A 24,312-nucleotide genomic window follows, 5' to 3' on the forward strand; every position below is an offset into this window, starting at 1 on the left:
AGTCACAACAGGGCTTACCAGGGGCCACCGCTGAAGGAAAAGCCACTCCTTCCTATAGCGGTAGGAGGACCCTGAGTGACTTCTCAGGGTGGCTTGGGTGTGGATGAGAAGACACCCAAAGGCTCTTCCTGGCCAGACTGTCTCTTCATAGCTCAGCTTCCTGCCCTTTTTGGGGGGCTGGAGGAGAGGAAGCCAGCTGGAAGATGAGAGGAACCAGGGACCCAGTTGGGGTTTGGGGAGCCTGGCCTACAATATGTTGTTCTGGGGGTCCAGTCACGTGCTCCCCTATGAGTCAAGAAGCTGTGGGTTAGCCGGGCCCCATCGTCCCCTCCTTTGGAGACCTGCGTCACCAGTTCTGCTGTCTGTGCAAGGGGGAGGGGCCGGTGTTTGCTGGGCCAGCGAGAGGCTCGCACGAGAGTGGGCCCTGGGGAGTCACACCATGAGCTCCTTTAACCAACATATGCTCGGCCCCAGTGGGGAAGTATTTGTTCTTCTTACAACGTGGTCCCTGGAGAAACCACTGAGGTCATCGGGGGCTTAGCTGGAGGTGCAGTGGTTGCCGGAGGGAAGACGGGTTGGTCGGAACGCAGAGGATACTGGGCTTTATGGGCCTGTAGGGGCTTTTTGAGGCTAATTTTGACCCTACTCGATTTCTACCATCTTTGCAAACCCTAGAGCCATGCTTCTACATGTGGTTCTGAGAGATGTGACTCTACTTGTGGTGAAAGACCCCGGTCAGTATGGGGTTATTATTAGCACCATTGTCACTGGTGATCCAGGGAAATCGAATCTTTCTGTTCCCGAGGAGCACTGACCCCACCCCCACCCCTGCCACCTCTAAGCCTCTACTTCTATGAGGAGCGGCCGACTGCTCCCACCCCTCAGCCCCACTCACTGCCCCTGTTGGTGTCCCATCCGTACCATCGTGACTCCTCTCCCCCATGTCCCATCCTGTCACTGTATGTCCGACTCTGATGCAGTCTCTGCTCTGTGTTCCCTCCTCGTGTCCCGCCTGGAACCCTAGCCCCTGTGTTCCTCAGGTTTCTGCTGATGGCGAGCTGGGAGGGCCTGTCCCCTCCCACATACACTGTGCCTGGCCAGGCTCCTGCCAGGAGTGAGGCCGACCCTGGGGGCTGGCTGCAGGCTGCTGGCTGCGGGAGTCTCACTGTCCACCCAGCTGGGGCAGAGGCAGAGGCCGTGAGCCCTTACACAGGCCGATGCCCAACAAGCTGCTTCTGCCACGTCTTTGGGGTCCCTGGAAGGAGAACTCAGGATCTTGGGCTCCTGGCGCTCATACACTCCTGGATCTTGGAGTCAGAAAGCCCAGAATTAGACCTAAGGATCCTCAGAGAATAGCCAGTGCCTCCCCCAGGGCAAAGGCCCACCCTGAGGACATCTCAAGTCCTTCCCTACACACACACACACACACACACACACACACACACACAACACACTACAGCAAGGATAACAACCTCCAGGCCTCTCAGAAGGAAGGGCGTCCGTGAAGGGCCAGCTGAGGCAGAGCAGTCAGGCCGCGGTATCTGGAGACCTGCACAGAGGGGAAAGCCTGCACTCGGGGGTTCCCGCCTCCGCTCTGCTCCCGGATAGCTGAGAGACCTCGGACAGGTCACTGCCCATCTTTGGGCCCCAGCTTCCCATCCGTGCAATGCGAATGTCAGTATTAGACCCGTAGCCTCCACAAATGCGAGTCTTTACGACTCCTAGCTTACAGTGAGAGAACAAGAAGACAATGTGTCCTCTGTCTTTCTCCTCTCCCTTGGTTCCACGGCCAATAATATGAGTGAAGCTGCAAATCCTCCAAAAGCTGGACTAGGTGGGATGGCAGGGCTCAGCTGTGTGTCTGGCCGTGCCTCAGTTTCTCTGTCAGCCTAAGGGAGCTGAACAGGCCTGTCACTGGGAAGCTGGGACCAGAGGCAGGATTTCAAAGGCCACTTAGAGGACTGTCCATGCCCAGGGCTGCTTTGAAGTCACCTGGGGATACTGTTTAAAAAGCAGACACCCCACCCCAGACCTAGTTATTGAACTCCTTGAGGGGGCCTGGTTATGTTTCTTTTCTACAGGTTTCCCAAGGAACTCTGACATCCAACCAAACCAGGAGTGGGGTTCTTTCAGTAGACACACAAGGGGAGGCTAGGAGGAGGCATTGGGCCTCATCTCCAGACCTGAGCACCTTTGGTCCTGCAAGAACTTTGGCTTCCAGAGGCCTCTGGCAACTGGCGTCCAAGACCCCATCAGAACTTGATGTAGAGGGAGCGCTGGTCCAAGGGAGGCTTGGCCCAGAGCTTGCTGGTCAGATGGTGAGCCCCAGGCAGCTGTGCATGAGGCCCCCAAGAGCTTCAGGCTGAGAGAGGACTGGCCCTGCTAGGGCAGCTCTTGCTCATGGCCCTGACTTCTAGCCCCACTGCCACGCTGGCAAGGAATCTTAGAGGATGACCGTGAGGCTCATCATCCTTCCAAGCCCCCCCCCCCACTGTCGTTCGTTTCTTTGCTCCCTGCCGTTTCTCTGCTCCCTGCCGTTTTCACGCTGTGTCTTTTCCTGTCCCATCTCTTCTCCTTGTTTTTCCAGAAAAGAAAGTCCAGTTCCAGCGTTCAGTTAATGGTGAGTGTCTGCCGTCTCCCAAACGCCGGTAAATGCTGGGCCTCGAACCCTCGCTCCTGCCTCCCTCCTGCAGGCTGCACTGGGAACCCGGGGCGGGGAGAGGCTGCTCAGGGCGTGCTTGGTACGTGTGCCTCGTGTGACAGTCTGCGTGTTGCGTGTGCGTGTTGTTTGCGTGTTTCTGTTGACACCTCCAACTCCATGGCCCAGACCAGCAGCCTGGCCGTAGACCTGAGGACCTCCTCAGGTATGAAGGTTGATTTGAACCCCATCCCACGTCCAGCCCTTGGCTTCTTGCTTCTCCCCGCCCTCTGCTCTGGAACTCATCTCAGGGCTTGGTTTGTGCCAGGTGCGGCGCGGGGGGGCTTGGTTTGGCCAAAGGAGTGGGCGCCCGAGAGGCCCTTCTTGAGCTTCTCGACGCTCCCCAGGGCCCGCCGGTGGCAGCGGAGCCACCAGCCCCTGCCTTCTGTCCAGGGGTCCCAGTGGTGGCATGGCGGCCCACATCCCTCTTCTTCTGATTCCGTGGCTATCTCCCCCAGCTGTGCGGTTTTTCTGCCCTCGAAAAGCCCAGCCTCTCTCACACTGGGCCTCCCCTCCTCTCTCTCTTCCTCTCCTGCCGGTGTGTGTATCCCTTCCCCATTCTGTGGCCACCACGAGCCTCTCTGCTCTCCCACACCCTGTCTTGGCTCCCTCAAGCAGACAGGGCCGGGGAGCCCTCCCAGCCCTTCCAGAAAGGCCAGGGATCTCCTCGTACCCGTCCCTTCACCCATGCCCCCTGCCACCCACCACCTGCTTAGCTGGGCCCTCCCCCTCCTTAGGCTCAAGAGTCTGGCAGGGTCTTCAGGGCAGCATCTGGATGGCAGAGCCGGCGAGGCCGACAGAAGCCGGGCCGCCGCATCAGGCAGCCGGGGGGCAGCCCCCAACGGGCCGTGCCTCTTCTGCTCGCCAGCTGGCCCTCACCGCCTCCCGTGTTCTCTTTGGCAGGAATCTTCCGAGAGTACCAACACCACCATCGAGGATGAAGACACCAAAGGTAGGGGGGGCCTCGCCTTCAACGTCTGGGCCCCCCGGGCCTCCCGGCAGGCCCCCTTCCCTGACAGCCCCAGCCTCCAAGGGCCCCAGGGCCGAGCTTGTGTCCTGCTCCTCCACAGAGACCCTGGCTGTCGCCCCCTGCGGACTGGGCAGTGCCACCGCAGGACACTGCTTCCCGCGTGAGGTACTCGGGCTAAGGGCGGTGCACAGGCGGACTTTGCTTACTGCAGGGGTGGTGTGCTTAATTTTAGGATGTTTTAGGGGGCAGAACATTAACCTATTCAGGTCATAAATGTATCACGGTGGCAGACATTTTCTTTTTGAATTTTTTAAAAAATGAATTGATTTTAGGGGGCACCTGACTGGCTCCACTGGTGGAGCGTGCAACTCTTGATCTTGGGGTCATGAGTTCAAGCCCCACGTTGGGCATAGAGCTTACTTTAAAAATAAATAAACAAACAAATAAATAATAAACATGAGTTGATTCTAAGAACGTGAAGTGAAAAGAGGAAGGGAAGGGAAAGCAAAAATTCCGAAAATTCAGTTGAACTGGAGCGTTGCCTGAGGAAGGGAAGGGAAAGCAAAAATTCCGAAAATTCAGTTGAACTGGAGCGTTGCCTAAGACCAACCCCTAGTGGTTGACAGTCCCCACAAGCCTTAAGATGGAGGAGGGAGCAAAACCCTGAATTACTGTGACCAGCTGAGGGGAGCTAATAAGGATGATAAGAGGAATCATGGACACCCTTTTCAGGGCACTTGCTATGGGCTAGACCGGGTCCAAGTGCTTTATATCTACCTGAGCAGTGAGGTAGGTACTGTGATCGAGCCCATTCTATAGCCTGGGAAACAGAGGTTGAGTAAATTGGCCCAGGGTCCCCTAGCTCCTAAGGCTGGAATTAGGATTTGAACCCGGGCAGCGTGGCTCCAGGACTCCACGCCTGGTACCCGTGGTTCACAGGTTGGGTGTGTGGAAATCATGCTTGGAATTGGAGGAGGAAGGCTGAGGGTCGCCTTCTGCTCAGGGGACCCCAAATCGTTGGACGAGTTAGCGATGTCCTGCTGTCCTGTCCACACCAGCCATCCTCGTCCCATGGGACAGGGAGACTAGCCGGAGTGGGGGTTCTCACACTCAGCACATGTTGGAGACCCCTGGGGAGTCTTTGCAACTTAGAAGAACACCACTGACCTGGAGAGATTGCAGCCGTACCAGTGTAGACATTTTTCCATTTGGATATCGACCCCTAGAAGAGCACAATGAAGGGGCATTTTGTTACGTAACAAATACTTCTGCACAATTGCTCAGTCCACCTCTTAAGACAGTTTGGCACGCTGAACACCATGACTCCCTCCACACACTGCCCGGGGGCCGCGGAAGGTCGGCTCCACACCGTATGTGTCCCTGTGCAGTCATTCCCTGCCGGGCCTTGGGGCCAGTCACTCCATCACCACAGCCCAGCAGTAGAACACATCAGTCTTCCACGACGGAACTAGGGACGACCTTTTAAAAACCGACAATCTTATAGAAAAACTCCCCACTGGGGTCAGGTGTGCATTCTAAGTCCCTCAGGTGTGGTTTTCCAACCACATCCCTGGCCCTGCCCCTGTGGACTCTGTGGTGAGCCAAGACATGGCATATCCAAGACTGTTGCCACATTTAAAGCTCACCGTTCTAATGATAAAAGGCACTGGGATTTTGAGAAGACCTGTTAAGGCCTTGTGATGCTGGTCTCAGAGCAGACAGGGGTTGTAGAGGTGAACTGGCTCTATGCTTCTTCATGGCAGTCCATTTGCTGGGTGATTTTGGACAACTTACTCAACCTCTCTGAGCCTCAGTTTTCCTTCAGTAAAGAGGGGATGATAATGGTAACAATCTCAGAGGACTGCTGTGTGGATGAGATGAGAGGCTGCATATACAGTGGTTTCACAGTGTTTGGCACTGGTCATAGTTTAATAAATTTCAATTTCTTTTTTTTCAAACCGGAACTTACGGCTGAATGACAGGAAGCCACATGGAATTTTCTTGGAGCCTCAGTTTTACTCAAAGATTATTTTAAGACAGATATTTATATGTTAGAAATATTTGGAAAGGAATGTGAAATTTGTATGTGTTATAAATGTGAACATGACCCATCAAAGACATTCTCCCCCTGGGGTGATGGCTCTGGGTGGCATCCTGAGGCCTCACACTTGCTGTCATTAGATTCCGCTCTGGAGAGATCAGGATGGGAAAATTTGTGGAGTCTTAGATTTTAGTTCACCTGTACCCCTGTTACAGAGGAGCATCTCAAGCCCAGAGAGAAAGGGCAAGTCCAGGTTATTGATGGCAGAACTGGGGCCCTGTTCCCTTCCTCAGTTTCCCCCATGTAAAAGGCCATGTCAGATAGCAGAGACACTGGCTCAGCCAAGAGCTTCTCCCTGTGTTTGGCAGGAAAGAGGAGCCCTGTGCCTTCCCCAGCTTCTTCAGGCCTCAGAGAAAGTTTCAGAAAAAAACGTTTTCTGGTGTTAATTTGTTAAGTCTTCTCCCTAAGTGAGAATAGCAGCTGGTGGGGTAAATTCTGACCTAACATTAAAGTTAATTAGAAATGTCATCCTCCAGGGAACAATTTCCCCTGAGCGAAGAAAGAGACATTAATATTTCAGAGCACCTCAGGCTTAATGCACAGGCCTCTGGCCCTCTGAGTTGTGTGGACGGGGCTCTGCCAGGCTTTCTTCCCACTTCCCTAACTCCTACTGGTCAGCACCATGAAAAATTAATTTCTTCCCCAACCCAAAGAGCTGCCTCAGAATCTAGGCAGAGACCTTCTGGGAAATATTGGCCAGGAATGCTGATTCCATTTTAGCCTCAGCATGCTGTGAGACCTTCAGAGAGTGCCTGTATAGGAGCACTCCTAGATTGCATGGGTGAACACCTGGCAGATGAGAAATGCCAGAGGTTGCTGCTGAGAAGCTGCTAAATGAATCTCTCACATAGAAACAGGACTGCTGAGGACAGGGAAGGGAACCAAAACCAGAGTGAATTTCTCCAGCTCTAGGGAGCACCAGACTCCCAGATCTTCTGTCCCACAGATGAAGCTACTAGGGAGATTTCTGCCCACTAGACTTCCACTGTTGTTAAACTTGATGTTCTGAGTGGCTAGAAGCACAGCCAAGTTAGGCATTGTCTCTGGATGCGTTAATAGAGGTATAGTGTCCAGATTTGAGGAGCGGATAGAGAGTGCTACCCCAGACCTGATATTCTGCAATATTCAAGCCACATTGAGGATTGTGTGCTGACACTCAGAGAGGCATTTAAACAGCTCAAGGACCCTCAAAGAGTGGATGGCCAGCTTAAATCAGATCCTGCAAACCCTATCCTGGAGGCTTTCAGCCTTAGAAAGAGAAGACTAGTAGAGGGGAGAGGGCATAGGGTCTGAGGAAGCAGTACATACTCTGGGGCCCCAGGAGGCAGAAAGGGGAAGAGAACCATAACAAGGGGCTTTCAGAGGGGAGAGTCAGACTTAAAAGAAGAAGAAGGTGGGTGCAGAGGGAGAGAAGCCCAATAGTGTGTGTCAGGTTCCCTGGCAGGCTACAACCCCCAAAGTTCCAACCAAAAACGGAACCATCATGTCTCAGGCTGCTGGGAAGCATCCTGGCCCTGGCTAGAGACCAGATGCTGTCCTCAGGGAGAACTTCCAATTCGGAGATTTCCAGATGATAATAATCATCGCTCTTATTCACAGACTGCCAGGCACGGCTCTAAATGCTTTATATTGTGCACCATTATTGACATAAATGAGTTGATAGAAAGGGCTTGGAACAGTAGCTGGTTCTTAATGAGAAGCATACATGTGTTTGTTATTTCTACTGATGCATCCTTGACTTGGTTCTCAGAACCCCTTGTGAGGTAAGTACTATTAGAAGCTCCATTACACATACAGGGAAACCGAGGAACGGGGAAGTATAAGCAGCAGAGTCGGGCTCCAAACCCAGGGAGTCTGGCTCCAGATTCCAGGCCCCTGACTGCTCTCCTAGCGTCTCCGGGATGGCAGTGAGAAGGAGCCCACAGGAGTTAGGGAATGTCACGGGCTCATGGGATGTCAAGCTGGAAGGAGTGTTAAAGTCTGTGCAGAGAAAGCCAGGAGGTGGCCCAGGTCCCATGGCCTGCCAGGAGTGTGTGGACCGCTCTGGATCACCACCCTGCTTCTGCATGGGAGTGGACTGCCGTGTCACCTGGCAGAGATGGGTGTCTTCCTGCCCTCAGTCTCCATGAAGGAAGGCAGAGTTGGGCAGCAGGCCAGGCTTTTGGGCTCCAAGGGACAAAAACCACCTGGCCACTTGGTAGATTCCAGCACACAGGACAAAGACAGCAGCCCTAGGCCCGGTTCAGTCCACTCACTGATTAGCTCGCCCCTGCCTCCTCTGCCCCCACCCCAGGCGAGGCCCCCCAGTGTGAGCCGGCAGAGCTCACGGTCCAACACAGGCTCATTCCCAGCCCTGGTAAATCTGAGCAGAGCCAGGAGATCAAGAATTAGCCCCTCACTGTGCTGCTGACATTGAAGATGGTGACTGTTACGTCTTTGGGACACCCACCATGTGCCAACAGGCATGCTGGGCACAGGGACCCCTGCCTTGAGGAGAGTGTGATGGGTTTTGGATCTGCAGACTCTGGTGGGATCGGTCAGCCCGCTACAGCAGACAGTCACCCTCTCTCACCCGTGCTTTGCTCATCTCTGATGTGGCAGTGATGGCCACATGAAGTCATGCCGTGAGGCTTCCAGATGCTTCAGGCTGAGCACACGGCACAAAGGCTGGTGTGCTTGTTTGTGCGGTGGGAAACGCCCGTGGGGCCAGGTCTGTTCCAGGCCCGGGCGTCCAGTGCAACAAAGGCAGCCACAGCCTAGCTTCCACGGAGCACGTATCTAAGTTGGGAGATAGACAAGCGTATGGGCCTAACTCATCAGGGAGCATGGGGTGGGGAGCGTAGGGGTCCTGGGGAAAAGGCCCTGGGCTGGGAACCAAGCCCTACACCAAGGTGTTCTGTGTTCTTGGGCAAGTCGACCCCTTCCTGGGCCTCCATTTCCCCCATCATCTGAAAAAAAAAAATGGCCATCCATTTCCATCATCATCTGGAGGCTGAGGCTCTGGTCCCCAAGGTTTCTTTCAGCTCGGATGTTGTAGGATTCTGTGTCCTCTGAACCCGAGGTGAGCTCCCCGGCATCAGGGCTGGGGTGGCAGAGGCGGTGATGAGGAAAGGGGCAGGGACAGGGCCTCAGCCAGGCGTGTTTCCCCTCCTTCCGTCCCAGACTGAGACATGGCCACGTGTCTCACCAGAGGCTGCTCCGTAGGCCAGCCAGCTGACTGGGTTGGAAGTGAAGCATGGGCCCGTGTGAGGAGAGCCTGGCCCAGGGAACCATGCCAGGCTTCTGGTGGGACAGTCCTGCTGGGAGCCAGGACACTGGGCTCCAAATTCCTCCGTCAGCGAGGCTCAGTCTCCCCATGTGTCATATCGGGAGTGCTGGCCTTGCTGACCTCCTGGGGTGTCTGGGAGAAGTGGGTGAAGTCTGTCTGGTACGCCAGTCTGGGTTCGGCACTGAAGGGATGAGAGGTGGTGCTGTTTCCATTTCACAGATGGGAAAACTGGGGCTCAGAACAGAGCCCTTGTCATGAGAAAGCTGATGGCCTAAGCCTCTACCAGAAAAAGCCATTCGTCGTGTTCTGGGGGTGGACAGTGGAGGCCGGGTCTCAGCAACTGGGATTCATGATGCCTAGAAAGTTCTGAATCCCTCAGTCCTGATTCCTACAGGCCCCACATGGAGCAAAAAGCTCACCCAGACCTAAGGGAGCAGGAAGCCCTAAGACCTTCTTTAAGGCCCCCAGTTTGGGCCCAGGGGGAGCCCTGGTTCGTGGCTGCTAGCAACAACCACCACTGTTGACCCGGTTTTGATTCAGGTGGCAAAGCAAGGGGACAGAGTAGTGTATTTTGGAGTCAGCCTGGTTTCCCATGAGGCCTAACGTCAGAATGTCTGCCATGCATGATTCACTGAAGCCCAGGCTGCCAGCCGGGACGCTGACTCTGCCCTTTGCAGCTGAGGGAAATTTCCCACTCTTCTCCACTTTTCTGGGCCTCAGTTTCTGCCTCTGTGAAATGGAAGTAATGGTACCTGTTTCCCAGGGATAATGTGAGGCTAACTGAGACCGTCTGTACAAGGCTCTCAGGTCCCCACAGAGGGTCTGGCACATGACAGGGACTCAGAAAATGGTAGCTGGTGCTTCGTTATATTACTATCATTTCTCTGTGTCTCCTCCTGCCTTGCAGTGCGGAAACAGGAGATTATTAAAGTGACAGAGCAGCTGATTGAAGCCATAAGCAATGGAGATTTTGAGTCCTACACGTGAGTCGGCTGGGTCCACTCTGCATGTCCTGCCTGGATCGTGGCTCAGGGGGCGCTGATGGCTAACTTTGGGGGTTCTCGTCTCCAGTCCTCATTCACTCCCTCTGCATGTGCCATGAACCAGACTGAACTCGTATGTCTGTTTTGCATTTAGACTTTCTGCTTTAATGAAGCTTTCTGTTCACAATATTCTGTATCTCAGTCCTCCCTCTTCTCCTCCTCCTCATATCCTCCTCCTCATCTCTTGTTCCCCAGAAGGAACTCCAACAAAACTCCTTTGCTTCCCCCACCACAGCATGGGCCTCCTCAGGAGATGAGCAGGGAAGGAGGGGAGGGAGGCGGGCCTCTCCTCAGACCTGCTGCCTGGGCCTGTTCCTCAGCCTGGACCTCCTCAGGCCTCTGACCTCAGGTGGGCAGAAGCAGGCAGGAATCCACAGGGTGCGTCCTCCAGTGAGCAGGGGTGAGGAAACGAACCTCGAAACAGAACCTTAAATCCTCTGGGGAATAAGGCCAAGTGCCCAAAAATAACATAAAATGAAACAGATGGTATGAGATGTCCCCTACCCATCTGGACCAGCCTTTCAAGGGGCGGCTGTGTGCGAAGGCTGGGCTGGAGCGCCCCCTAGTGTCCACCCACAGCCTGCATGGTCTGGCCCAGAAGCGGGCCCCACCGCAGGGAGAGGGAGGATTCTGGGCTTAGCCCTCAACCTCTCAGCTAGGGCTGACAAGACCCCACATATGATTTTTGGTGGATAAAAGCTGCCATCTAAGGTAGAATGACCCTGCCTTGGGTTCTGGTGAGGTGGGAATAATTTAACTGGGATCTGGGTCTTGGGCAGCTGGTTCCTGGTTTCCTCGGTGCCCAGGACCTTAAGTTTGTCTCCCAAAGGCTTGGCAGGCCAGGTGCATTTTAATTGTGGGAAGGTTTCAGCAGCAGCAGGTGGCAAAGCCCCAGCAACCCACTGCTTCTGTTGGAGGAACAAGGACTCTGGAAGGTACAGGTGTGGGACGGAAGCTGCATGGACGCGTGTGTGCACGCACCTGTCCACATGTGCACGTTTGTGACTGTGTGCATAAGGGGTGTGGCTAGGCATGTGTGCACACGTGCACCCAGGTAAAGCCTAAAAGCACAGAAACACAGCACTAAACGGGTCTTGCCGGCAGCCCTCCTCAAGAGAGCTAAATCAGACCCAGGAAGAGCCCAAGACTATCTCTGGAAGGATACAGCCAGGGAGGGAGAGAAAGAGAGGTGGTTTCTATGGACCCCAAAGCCCTCCCTGCAGTGCCATTTCTGGGGACCCCCCACCTCTGTGATGTCATTCTCCTGGCATGTGCAGCCTACCCTAGGTTCTGACCCCGTGCCATCACCTCTGGAGCCTCTGGTGTCCTGAGTCTGGCCCTGAGTAGCCCGCGCTCACTGAGCCTCAGTGTCCCTAGATGTGTAATGGAGTTGGAACAGGTGGTCTCTGAGTCACTTCAGAGTCAGGGACCCCAGAGACTTCCTGGAGAGGGGCTTCTCCAGTGAGGGGCTCAGTCTCCCCGACACTTGGGGCTCAGACCCCCAGACTTGAAGACTTCTGGAACTGAAGGGTCCTGAGTATCTCATATGGTCTGAGCTGGACCCCCAGCCCCCCACTGAAGAATTTGGGCTGCTGAGCCGAGAAGCGAGTTGTTTGGGGTCACACGGAGAGGGACAGTCAGGGAAGAGCAGGGATAGAGTGGCCTACACTCCTCACAGTGCCCAGATCAGACAATGCCGGGCCCCATACCTGTCCTCCCCCTGTCTCCTGTTCCTCCCCGGCTTGGGATCTTTGCTTGTCCAGAGGTACTTCCTGTCCCTGGCTGCAATGCCACTGTAACGGGGTCTGTGTTGTGCCACAGGTCCCAGAGGCCTGGAGGTGGGGGAGACAGTTTTTCCTTCCTCAACCTGACTGTCAGGGTTCCCCAGAAGGCTGAGACCTGGAAGGGAGCTCTGAACCGAAAATACATGCCTTCCTCCCAGGCATGACTTCATGGAGGGCTACTTTCCTCACATTATAGAAGAGGAAACTGAGGCTCATGCTGAGGGCAAAAGGGGCACCTTTAAAGAAGCAAAACACACCCCCTCCAGGGACATAACCTGCTCTGCGAGCAGAGGTCACTTTCACGTGAAGGAAAAAGTACTCCCCTGCCCCCCCCAGGAAGGCAGATTGGCCTGGCTGCCCTGGGCAGGGAGATGTGATGTAGAGACAAGCCTGCAGGCCGAGTGACCCGCAGCCGGCGCCCGAGGGCTGCCCACAACGCTTCACGGCCCCTTGCAGCGCTCTCGCTTGGTGCTGGGGGTCTTATAACCAGTGAGTGGCAGGAGCTGGACCTGCACCCAGGCTTCCCAGTTTTATGTGGCACCCCTAGTGGGCGGTGGGTGCCTCACGGTGCAGTTGGCAAGCCTGTTCCCCCCCCCACCACCACCACTGACCGCACCGATCCTGGGAGTCCGGCGTGATCACTTCAATGTCACAGCACCCCCCTCTCCAGCCCAGGTCCCTGGAATGAGAAGGTGGTCCCAGGAGGCCAACCCAAGCCCTCTTTTCTCTGACTTCCTCCCCCTAGGAAGATGTGTGACCCTGGGATGACGGCCTTCGAACCCGAGGCCCTGGGGAACCTGGTCGAGGGCCTGGACTTCCATCGATTCTATTTTGAAAACCGTGAGCAATCCCTTCTCTCTGGGGTGCCTGTTGTCTGCTCTCGTTCCATGTCCTGCCGGATGGCACAGCAGGGTGACGGGCAGGGCCCCCGGGGCAGCTCAGGAGCCCGCGAAGAGGAAGATCCCGTGTGGACAGGGGTTGGTACCATCTTGGTTCCCTCTCATAACCTGGGCCCGTCCGACCACCAGTTGTCCCTCCTGTGGCTGAGGATGGGGACCTGGGACAAGGGTGACAAGTCCTCCCAGCCCTCTCCTGCCCCTGCCCCCGCCCCTGGGAGGGTGTGGGGATGGCCTTTATTCTCAGTTTCCAGATGAGAGAGCTTTCCTGCCTGGGCATATACCCGTGTCACAGCCATCTAGATGTCTGGGGCCACCCCAGCTCTCCCAACTGGTCACAAGCTGGCTGGTGAGCTGTTATGCCTGTGGGTGGGCAGTCTGGGGAAGAGGAGGGGACCCAAGCTCACACTGCTGTGCCCCTGCCTGTGTGTCTAGGTCTCTGTCCGCATGTCTGTCCTTCCTGGGCCTCTCCTCTGCAGGAGAGACCCTGGCAGCTTTGCAACTAGGGGCTGTCAGGGGGCTGAGGCTGGGCCTGACCTAGGGCGCTTTCTGCCTGTGTCCATGTCTCTCCTTGGCCAGGGTTCAGACAGGGACAAACCAAAGCACGTGCAAGGTAGACTCCTCTAGCTCAGGACCTACAGGAAGGCCCTGAGTGGCATATCAAGGTACCCCAAAGGGAAGGTATATACCCCTGAGGCTATGCAAGATGGTTTCTGGAGCACGTGGGCACCGCTTGAAACAGCACTGGTTCGCACAGTGAGAAAGCTGGTACCTTGCTCAATTCTCTTTCAATACGTGCAGCTTCATCAGGGGGCAAGGCTCAGCTGGGCGCTAAATCAGACTGTACCTTACAGACCAGAGGGGCCAAGAGCCCCTCAACAAGCTGAGAAGGAAGTTACCTTTTCTCTTAATTCATCAAACTCTGATGCTCCAAGGATAGCAGGGGAGGTTAAATTTTCATGTGAAGACGGGTGTCTGGACCCTAAGTTTTCTCCATCACCCTGGAGTTCCCTGGCTCCTCTCTATATGGGTCTGTCTTCTGAAGGTGCTGGTTTCCCAGTGTCAACTCCCCAATCCCCACTGAGCAGAGCAGAAACCAGGCCGAGCTGTCTCTAGAGGCTCCGAGATGAGGAACACAAAGAGAATGCTGAACTAGCTCTTGGCCTGGGTCCACACCGAGGGCCTCATCACAACACTGGCCCCCTGGACTCTAGGTTTGAACGCCAGCCGGCCCATGAGTGCAAGACCCAGAGTGACTTCTTGGCCCAGGCCAAGTCCCAGCATCCTGCCTCTTTTTCCCTGCTGGAGGACCTGGCCCTTTCTCCCATGCTGCCTATAAGGGTGGGCGTTAGGTCACGGTCTCTTCAGAGATACCACATTAGGATGATCCTTTTTTACAAACGTCCCCCAGAACTCCAGCCCCTGCCAACAACAGCGAGGCACCCTCAACAATGCTGAGCTCGTTCATCTCTTCTGAGATTGTTCTAGATTGTCCTAATTCAGTCCCATCTGGAGACTGACTTCTTTTAGGTTCTATTGCATTTCATTCGGGAAGTGGCCCAGCTTGGGACAAGTCAGATTGCTTTTCTGGACCTCAGTTTCCAGATGTGTTTAATGGAGGCATTGACCTAGATGGTCTTGGGTGCCTCCAGCCCTTGTTGTTGTCAAGGATGCTTATGGAGGCCTCATTGCATTTTGTAGGAGGGCCACTGAGTGACCTCTGATTTCTGAGGTTACTCCCAAGCCTATAATGCAAAAGCTCTACCTTCACTGAGAGCCCAAAATGGTCACAGTCTGTTAGTCTACATATGTAAGTCTCAGTGATTTGGTGTTCCGCAGACAAAGCCTGGGTATAGTGTGATTATAATATTAGGGATGCTTTTGGTAGTTCAGGAAAAAAAAAAAAGACATTTTACATTTCCCAGGAAACCCATGGCTCACAAACCTGGCTGGGCATCAGAATCAGAGGGTGTGGAAGGGGAAGGAGGCTTTCGAATAGTATAGATTTTTGAATTGTCATCTTCAAGAGAGGAGATAGGCAGTGTATTTTTTAAACTGGTCCTCTGTGGGATTTGAACCTGCCTTTGGGCTACACAAAGAGAAGGAATGAGGGTTCCTCTGAAGCCCGGGACACTCATGACCCCAGTCCAGCCCTTCCCTGGGTCGTCTTTCTGTGCTTTTGTTTTCTATCTTGCTGAAAACATGGAGAGTTCCTAGAACTAAAATAATTAATAATAATAATGAATAATAATTGTAATAATAATAGTGGCTCACATGCGTCATAGAGAAAGCTGGCTTCAGGTACCTTTTTCAGTTCTGTCATGATTACAAGAGTTATGCCTTTCTGCTTGACTCTGGAAATCTCCATGACCTCACCCCATGACCACCAATTCTATCCTCATGATTCCAAGATCCCAGGATTCCTCAATTTTAATATGAATCAGGTTTCCATAATTCCATATGTCAGGAGTAGGGATTGCAGATCAGGGGTCCATAGGCCATATCTAAATGACATATATGCTTCGCGTGGACTGCATGAGGTTTTAAATTTGAATTAGTGGCCAATAATAAAAATGAGGCATTTTCACATAAAAATTCAGATTTCTAGATTCTCCTCAAAAATCAGGTGTGGCAATGTGGGTTCCATTAAAGCTGACGCTTGAATAACACGGGTTGGACCTGTGTGGGTCCACTTCTACACACATCTTCCCCAATAAGTACAGACCGGCCCTGTAAATGCATTTCCTTTTCCTTGTGATTTTCTTGATAACAGTTTCTTTCCTCTAGCTTACTGTATTGTAAGAACATAGCACATAATGCAAATAACATACAAAATGTGGGTTAATTGACAGTTGATGTTATCGGTAAGACTTCCAGTCAACAGAAAGTTGTTAGCAGTTAAGTTTTGGGGAAGTCAAAAGTTATATGTGGATTTTCAAGTGTGCAGGGGGGTGGGGTGGGGTGTGGCTAACTTCCCTCCCCCTCATTGTTCAAGGGTCAGGTTCTCACAGAGGGCTCCCAGGGAAGCTGTGGACAGGGCGCCCTCTGCAGGTCGGACAAGGTGTGCTATTCACCACAGTCTCCACCTCTCCCTATCGCTCGCTCCCTGACCCAGAGGCAAAGGGTCTGTTGCTATTTAGCATCTTATACCCTGCTCGCCCCCCTCGTTTATGTACTTGTCTGGCCTCTGTAGGGAACCTGGTTTTGAGACCCTGGTCTAAGTTCATCTGAGTCCACAGTCATAGCCGTATACTTCCATGCGTCTGAGATCCTGTGATTCTAAAATCCCATTCCCCTGTGTTTAAAGAATTGGCATGTCTGAAGTTCATTGTCTCTAAGCTGGGATCTGCTCTAGCCATCTGGAAGTTCTGCCTGGACTCCTAGCTGAACCCCTCCTGTGGAAATGAGGCAGGCGGGGGGGTGCCTCTGCTGAGAGGGTCGCTGGGAGATGGGGAAGTGAAGGAAGGGATGCAGGAGGCCTCCCGTTGCATCTCCTCTGCCCCCTCCCATCCCCACCTCCAGTGTGGTCTCGGAACAGCAAGCCCGTGCACACCACCATCCTGAACCCCCATATCCATCTGATGGGCGACGAGTCGGCCTGCATTGCCTACATCCGCATCACGCAGTACCTGGATGCAGGCGGCATCCCCCGCACGGCCCAGTCCGAGGAGACCCGCGTCTGGCACCGCCGGGACGGCAAATGGCAGATCGTCCACTTCCACAGATCTGGGGCGCCCTCCGTCCTGCCCCAGTAAGAGCTCCTCCTTCCTGCCATCTGTCGTCTGGGACAGTCTAAAAGAATGGGGGGACGGTGTCAGTCTGGAGGGGGCCATGTTGGGGAACTTGGGTGCTGGAAGGCCATGGGGTGGGGGCTGGAGACCACGGGGAGGAGAACAGAACTGCAGGTTCCTGGGGTGGGGTGGGGGGCTGAGCGGGACCCACCAGAAGCAGCTTCAACACCATCTAAGGATGGGGAGGGGGCTGCCCTCAGAAACACTTGCATTACCCCCAATACATACAATTTCTTACAGCTGAAGGACCAGGCCGGGGGCCCTGGACCGCAGAGATTTACTCTTCGTTCATGGAATGTGGCTGCTGGTTCTCCCACTTGGATTTTGCTGGAATTCCCCCACTCACGTCACCTCACTACCACCATCATCACCATCACCGTCAGAGCTATGTCAAAAAATCCTGCCTGCTCACAAAAGCTATCACGACTTCCGAGCAAATGGCACATCTCCCTGCCACCCCCTGTCCCTTTTGCTCTGTGTCACCTGCCAGGGCGGGGCCTCCTCAGGACTGGGTGCCCGGGGAGGTGGGGGGGCTCCCCTCTGGGTGCTGGCTCCGAGGGCTCCCCCTCCTGGCTGTTGTCGGCCTGGTCTTGCCTTGGCTGTAGGCCAGAATGCCCAGCTGTGTGTCCCCCCAGCCGCTGAGGAGAAGGAGGGGCGGAATCAGGAGGAATGTGGCATCCGTCCCCATCTCCCTGTCTCTCCCTTCCAGGGTCCCCCAGCCCCGTGAGCCAGCCTCCCCTGTGGGAGAGGGTGAGAGAGGAGCAGACGCCAGGAGCCCCCACCTCACACTGCCTCCCTAGCTCCTCCTTCTCCAGTCCTGCTCGTCCTCCTGTCCATGCGGACCCTTCTCCCTCCGTGTGTGGAGTGCGATCCTCTCAGGGTGCCCCCACTCTTTCCTTCTGCCTTCGGCTGATGTTTACGTCCAACAGTAACGCCCATTCCACCCTTCCATCAGTCCCGGAGAATTCCAGCTTCGTCCCATCAGAGGGAGAGAATCTGATTGCTTTTTGGGGGCAAAGAAGGCACGTTTAGGTACCACTCCTACTTGGACCGCATGCCTTTTTATAGCCAAACTCCTTTGTGTTTCGTAAATGGATTTTGCGTTCATGGATATTTATGTAATAACTAAACCTCTCAAATTATTGTGAGGAGGGTCGGGCCGGGTTGGGAAGGGATGTGGGAAGAGGGGTGAGGGGTAGATTTTTTCTGTTCTAGGTCTTTTTTTCTTCTTCTTCTTCTTCTTTTTTGTGTTTTTTGTTTTGTTTTGTTTTGTTTTGTTTTTTTGGTTTGTTTTGTTTTTGTTTTCATGTCATCTCTGAAATTCACTCTGTCACCTGTGGTTATCTGGGTCCGAGGTGGACTCAGCCCTGGGTGGGGCGGAGGGCCTCGCTGACATTTTGGTCCCAAGGTTCCTTTCAGGACTCTAGAAACACCAGATGTTAGTGCTAAGAAACAGCAAATCAGGGCAGAGAGAGTGGGGGAGGTTGTCAGGACAGAAATATCTTTTTTTTTTTTTTTTCTTGCCTCCCAAACTGAAGTTCCTACTAGGACACTTCCCAGCTTCCCAGGATTTCATCCCACCGCATCCGTATGTGCCCCCCCCAGCACTCCCCAGTCTTTGGGGGTTCACGAGCATGTGTCTTCATTGCCTCTCCCCTCCTCATCTGCTGGTTCAAGCAGAGCACTGGAATTTCTCCTCTTCACGCCTCGTCCTGCAGCCGTGGGTTCGAATCTCTTTCTTTTCTTTTCTCTTTCCCTCTTCCCCGGGATTGACTCTGATGTGGAATGCCTTGGCACGTCCACTAGGATCTACTGTCTGCACTGTTTTCTTTGCATGACTTATATGCAGTAAGTATGTTCAAAAAAAAAAAAAAAAAAAAGAAGAAAAACATTCAGCAAAAAAAAAATCCAATTTTTTGGAAAAAAAAAAAAAAAAAAAAAAAAGAGGTTGTATTCTCAGTGTCCGACTCGGAATTATGTTGCCGCCTCTCTGTGCTTTTTGGCCTCTGTGTGGCCGTGTTCTGCCAGCATGAGATACTGTCCCCTCTGGAGGATTTTAGGGGAGGAAGAGCCACATCCCCGGGGATCTGGAGGAGGCTCTGGTTCCCCTGAACCTCTGGGGAGTCCTGGATGTTGGCTGGAGGACTGATGGGGATGTTTGATCTGGGACTTTTTGAGTCCTCCCTGATCATGAGATGTCTGCTGGGCCCTTTTCTCCATAGCTGCTGCCCTGGGGACAGGTGAGGCAGGCTGGACTGGGGCTGCAGGCCAGGAAAGAGGCTGCCTGGGCTTCCTGCTCTCCACATTGGTTGATCACTGGCCTCTATCCTTGGCAGACACCCTGCTGCTGAGGCCCAGGGCGTAGGGACTTGGCCTGCCCCGGGTCCAGAGGGCTTCCCACTAAGGCCCAGTGATCCCAGCGTCCCAGCAGTAAAACTGCCTGCCTCCCTTGTGAGCTGCCAGCTCCCACAGCAAGCCCCAAGCCCAACGTGAAGGTGTGGCCTTCACAGGGGATGCTGCAATTACCAAGACCAAGTCTGGTCCCCTTCTCAGCCTCAGTTTCCCCATCAGTTAAAGGGTTAAATATTCCTGCCCAGCCTATGCTGCAGGGCTGATGGGGGAATCCAACGGGATTGTGAAGTGAAACCCAATGTACCTGTGAGAACTGACAGGGTTAGTCACTGGCTAGACTCCTGCTTCGTTTGGAGCCTGGCCAGCCCACCACTCCCGCACCTGCCCCTCATTCCCCTCTTTGGTGCCTGTCAACTGCTCATTAGCAGTGGACTGCGGGCAAAGAGCCATGCTTTGGGGGTTACTAGGATTAGGATTCCATCCCCAGGTCTTACCAGACTCGCTGTGTGACCTTGGGCAAGTCCTTTTCCTGCTCTGGCCCTGGGTTTTTCCACCAGGGACAACTGAGCTGGAGGACCCCAGTGTCCTGATTCTCATTTGCTGGCACGCCTCATGCCTCCTATCCACTGTGTCCCATTCCAAGTGCCAGAGAAATGGAGGCAGGTCCCTACCCCAGGAGGAGACGGCTCCCCCGGAGGAAGTCCACTCCGGTGGGTAGGAAGTCAGCCAGCATGGACCACAGGGCATTGGTGCCATCCTGAGGCCCAGGCAGGGGAGGCTGGCAGACACAGCAGCCCAGAGCCCAACCCCAGCAGACAGTGAAACTCTGCTCCTCTAAAACATCCTGTAGATGCAAAAAAAAAATCCAGACCTAAGACCAGACCTAGGCTCCAGCATGCCAACACCTCTATAGGAAAGTATTCTCCCAGGACTGTGCGCCCCTGGGCGCTAATCCTGGCCTCCTGTCTCCCAAAGGGAGACCCTTTGGGGGATGTGTTTGCCAGACTCCCCGTGCTGGTTTCTTTGTTACTATTTGTTTGGGGATTTGTTTCAGTTCTTCCTTTCCTTTCTTTCTTCTTCTTCTTCTTCTTTTTTTTTTTTTCCTTTTTTAAAAATATGTGGCTGTGAACTTGAATGACCACTGCTCAAAACTTCTGCTATTGGGTGGGAGGGGGGAAGAAGGGGTGTCTGTTTTACTGGTGTTTTCAGTGCAATAAATAGCTACCAACTTCTGCGCACTTGCTCTCTCCCAGTCTCTGCTGAACAACCACACTGGGTTGGGTTGAGGGGGTGTTTGTTTCCTGTTCCAGATCTCGCTATTTGCAAAATAAAAGCCAAGGTCTCCTTTCTGATTGGGCCAACTTGGTCTCATGCTCAAGACTGAGCTAATTACAGTGGGATTATGCCTGGACACTGTGGCCTGGCGTTAGAACCAGGGACGGGGCTGATTTTCTCTCAGCCACACCAGGGGCCCTGTATCCAGAGGAAGGGGGAGGTTGACACGGGTTGCCGCAAACAGCTGGCCGGCAGCAAAGTCTCTCGAAGGGGGCCTGGGGGCAAGGCTCTTCTCCTCTAGGCCTTGGATTCCTTGTAAAATGAGAGTTTATTCCAGAAGAAGTCCCTCCACACCTATTCTCCTCCCTCAGCCCAACCTCACAGACAAGCCGCCAGGCCTCAGAACTCCTGGAGACTAGTTTGGAGAAAGGGGTAAGAGAAGAGGTCCCTCAAAACCCACACACTGTGGACTGAGTGCCTGGGACAGGAGCCCTGGGGCTGGAGAGAGGGACGGGATGAAAGGCTCCATTGGCCAAGGGGCGGCCCCCTGCCACAGCAGAGGAGAGTGTGGTTCTCTGCGTCCAGGCTGTCAAGGTGGAGCCAACGTGTGGATGCAGAGGCCTTGGCCCTTGGGCCACGGCGAGGTGACCACCCATCCTGGTTTGCTGACACAGGACAGTCCCAGGCAAAGCAGGTGAGCTGGTCACTCAGCCACGCAGCCCCCTAAGTTACCTGGATTCCACAGCGCCAGGGGGATGTGCCTTCTGGAGCCCACAGTTCCCTCTAGACCATGCTCGGGGTGTCTGGGATTCCAGATTCCTGCACCAGCCACTTCCACAGTCCATCCCCACTGCTGGTATGCAGAGGGGCCGCAAGGCGTGTGCCCTTTGCACACACAGGACGATCTTCACAGTGAGAACAGAGGCCAAGGATGCGAGGGGCCAGAGGGTGGGTTGCAAAGGGATGTGGGGCCTTGCATTTGCACTCTTGGCCTGGAATCGGGATGCTATGACTTAGCGCTGGGACTTCTCTCAGCTCCACCCTCCCGCAGACTAGAGATCTCGATTTGGCGGGAGGAAGGGTCTGAGGGCGGGCCAAGGGTTCATGCTGCTATGGCAGATACTCGCCAGCAGGTGGCAGCGCAGGAACAGGTTACAGGCAGGCCCTGGGCCCTGAGGCTCCAGCTCCCAGTGAACGTCAAGAGGTACCCTTTGACTCTCAGAAAGTACCAACTCCACCCAAAACGCTACTGTTATCTGACAGGAGCATGACCCCTTAGAGTTCACAGAGTGCTTTCACAATACCTCTTGTGTCAGAACAGCCCTACCCTGAAAAGGAAGACAATGACACTCAGAGGCAAAGACGGAACCAGGGGTCCCTCCAGGGCCTCCAGTGTCCCATTGCTTTTCTTCCTGTCTCTGAACAGCCAGCAAATTGTGACTTGGGTTCTTAGGAATCTCCTATCTTTGACCCTCCGTCCCTTCCAGCGACCGCCCGCAGTCCCTACCTCCCCACTGCCCATTTACTACAAAACTCACTGACTCCCTCGAGCTAACTCTTCCCTCACGCCAAGGACCAGGAACCCCACGCCTTTGTGTGTGCTCCCACAGTCCTCAGTTCGCCCATCCATTGGCCACTGCGTTTCTCTTCTGCTCATTCCACGTTGTAGGGCAGAGGGAGGGAATCTGACTGGGATGGCCCAGGGTGTGAGGAAGGGGGGTGGGTTTCAGAATTTTAGCCCCTCCAAACACCTGCTGGGGTCTGCTGCAACCAGCTGGGCTCTAAGTAGGACCCAGTGATGAGCGGGACCTGTCTCTTGTCCCCAGAGAGGCCACCCCAGAGAGTGAGAGCCACGTGGCGACCCGGAGTGCACGGTGGGCTGGGGTGGGGGCTGGGCTTGGAGATGCAAGGCCTATCGGAGCCAGAGGAAGGAGCAGAAGCGTGGCAATGACTGGAGGTGCTGAGGAGGCCTTGTGCCCATGCTCAACAGGGTGAAATGGGGGGTGGGGTGGAGGCAAGGCAAAGTCTGAGAGCCCAGAACAGTGGATCAGGTAGGGGTGGGGAGAGACAAGGCTAGGGAGGAGGCTGTGGGAGATCAGAGTGTCAGAGTGTGTGCCAAATCTCCTTTGTTGTGGATGTGATTTTCTGGGGCACAGGTAGGTCCCCAGCAATGGAAATGGCCTTCCCCAGACCCTAAATCCTTTAGGAAACATCCCCCAGCAGGTGCTGGCAGTGTTTGCACAGGGCAGGGTAGGGCAGGACCAGACCTGTGGGAATGGCCCCTGCTCCTTGTCCTTCCTCCTGTGACGAGCCCCACCCTCCCTCCTCCATCTGGACCTACCAAGGTCTTAGAAGCCACCTTCCTCTGGGCATCCTGGCCTCATCATCCTTTCCTGGGCTTTGGGCCACAGCCAGGGGATGGATGGAACGATCTAGAAGTTGACTACTTTCACCCAAGAAAAAAGGGAGAATTACCATCATTTTCTCCCGGTGTGACCTTGAGTGAGTTCCTTTCCCTCTCGGGACCTCAGATTTTTCACGTTACAATAAGGGGGTTGAACCTGTGGTTCCCCAAATACGGGAACTGTGCCGGCTGCTGCAGAATCCCCCAGGGAATAGGCTAAAAATACAGATGTTTAGACCCTACCCTCAGGGGACAGGATGCAGGAAGACTGGGCAGGCCTCCAGGCAGCTGTAGTTTCAGTTGGGGAATTCTGCACCAAGCACCCCATTCCCAGTTCCCACAGCCACACTGGGAGCTGGAAGACCAGTTACCAGCGAGCCCCACCCCAGGCTTCCGGCTTCCCCACCCACTCCCCTGAAGCAGCTAGATCAATATTGACCATTGGCCCCTCCCCTGCCCCTGCCTCCTGCCATCCCAATTCCTAAAACTCTGTGAGACCCTGACCTTGGGTCAGTAGAGTCAGGGTCAAAGCCAGCCTTGGGGCCTGGAGGATTTTAGGGCTGCCCTACTCCTACATTTCATCAACACCTCCTGCGGCCTTGGCAGGAGCTCCCCGTCCATCACAGAAGCCATTAGAGCCCTTAATCATTAACTCCATCCAGCAAGAGGGGCCAATCCCAGAACCCAGCTTTGAGGAATGGACACTGTTCCCCTCTGTGGCTCTCCAACCCATCCATTTTACAGATGGGGACACCAAGGCCCCGCCTCCAAGGCATTCTGCCATGGAACGGGAAGGTGCCAACTCATCCTCTGCCTGCCGTCATTGCCTGACCCTGGCTCTGAGTGCACCCGTCCCCGCCCTCCTTCTCCCTTTACTGGTTGGAGGCAGGAGCTGGGCCTCAGTTTCTTGATCTGCACAAGGGACAGGAGGCTCGTGAGAACCATCGCATTACAGGGCTTCTACCTGCCACGGTTTACACTACGCACTGATTTTTTTTTTTTTTTAAACTATGCACTGAGCACCTGTATTATCCCACTTTATTCCCCGAAGGGGGGAAAGTTATTGTCCACATCTTCCATCTGAGGATGCCGGGGGTCAGAGGTGAAGCAGCAGATCCAGCTCTGCTCTGACAAGCAGAGTCCAAGCTTGCCTTGGCTCCGCTTGGTTCTTGTTCTCAAAGGGAGGCTGCTCACAGATGCCATGGACATCAGGGCAGAGGCTTTCTTTCCCTCAAATAGAAAGCAATCCTGGATGGGGCACTGGGAGGAGGCCTCAGCATGGCCAAGGGGGGTGGACTGCTACCCTGTCCTGGGGCAGAAGGTCAGGCTGGGGGAAGTCAGGCGGAGACAGAAGGGGGGTGGGGAGGGGGACGGCGGGTGGAGTGCTGGCCAAGGATCCACGGGCGGGCAGGCCGCCCTGGACGCCCTTCCAGGGTAAGACCAGCATCAACAAGGCCTCAGGCCCCAGAGGGAGTGGCCTGGAGCTCAAGGAGCCAAACTTTCCATGAGCCACCGGCAAAAAATGAGTCTGGAGAAGAGTGTCCACCGCAAAACCGTAGGCTCAGCAACCCAAGGTCACGTGAAATTCAGAGGGGCCGGGGCTGTCTTAACTCTTTGCTGGCTGTCGCTAGAGCCACCCGCACACTGCTTTCAGTTGCTGCTGTGTTGGGCAAAGTGGTGAGCAGGCGCTGTGGGTCCCCAGGGCCACACAGCCAGGGAGGGGCAGAGCT

General features: G+C 54.6%; 1 protein-coding gene across 1 annotated transcript in view; it reads left to right on the forward strand.

Annotated features, from left to right (window-relative positions):
- LOC111140840 (calcium/calmodulin dependent protein kinase II alpha) overlaps positions 1-17,802 on the forward strand; it is a 58,076-nt gene extending 40,274 nt beyond the window's left edge. Inside the window, exons 14-19 of the mRNA XM_022493053.1 lie at positions 2,588-2,620; positions 3,602-3,650; positions 9,945-10,020; positions 12,610-12,704; positions 16,283-16,511; positions 16,792-17,802. Coding sequence (XP_022348761.1) covers positions 2,588-2,620; positions 3,602-3,650; positions 9,945-10,020; positions 12,610-12,704; positions 16,283-16,511; positions 16,792-16,795 — 486 coding nt within the window. The 3' untranslated portion in view covers positions 16,796-17,802. The remainder of the gene's footprint in view (positions 1-2,587; positions 2,621-3,601; positions 3,651-9,944; positions 10,021-12,609; positions 12,705-16,282; positions 16,512-16,791) is intronic.
- The last annotated feature ends 6,510 nt before the right edge of the window (positions 17,803-24,312 follow it).

This window comes from Enhydra lutris, unplaced genomic scaffold (assembly GCF_002288905.1).
Source record: "Enhydra lutris kenyoni isolate GAN:26980312 unplaced genomic scaffold, ASM228890v2 scaffoldscaffold5, whole genome shotgun sequence".
Taxonomy (NCBI): domain Eukaryota; kingdom Metazoa; phylum Chordata; class Mammalia; order Carnivora; family Mustelidae; genus Enhydra; species Enhydra lutris.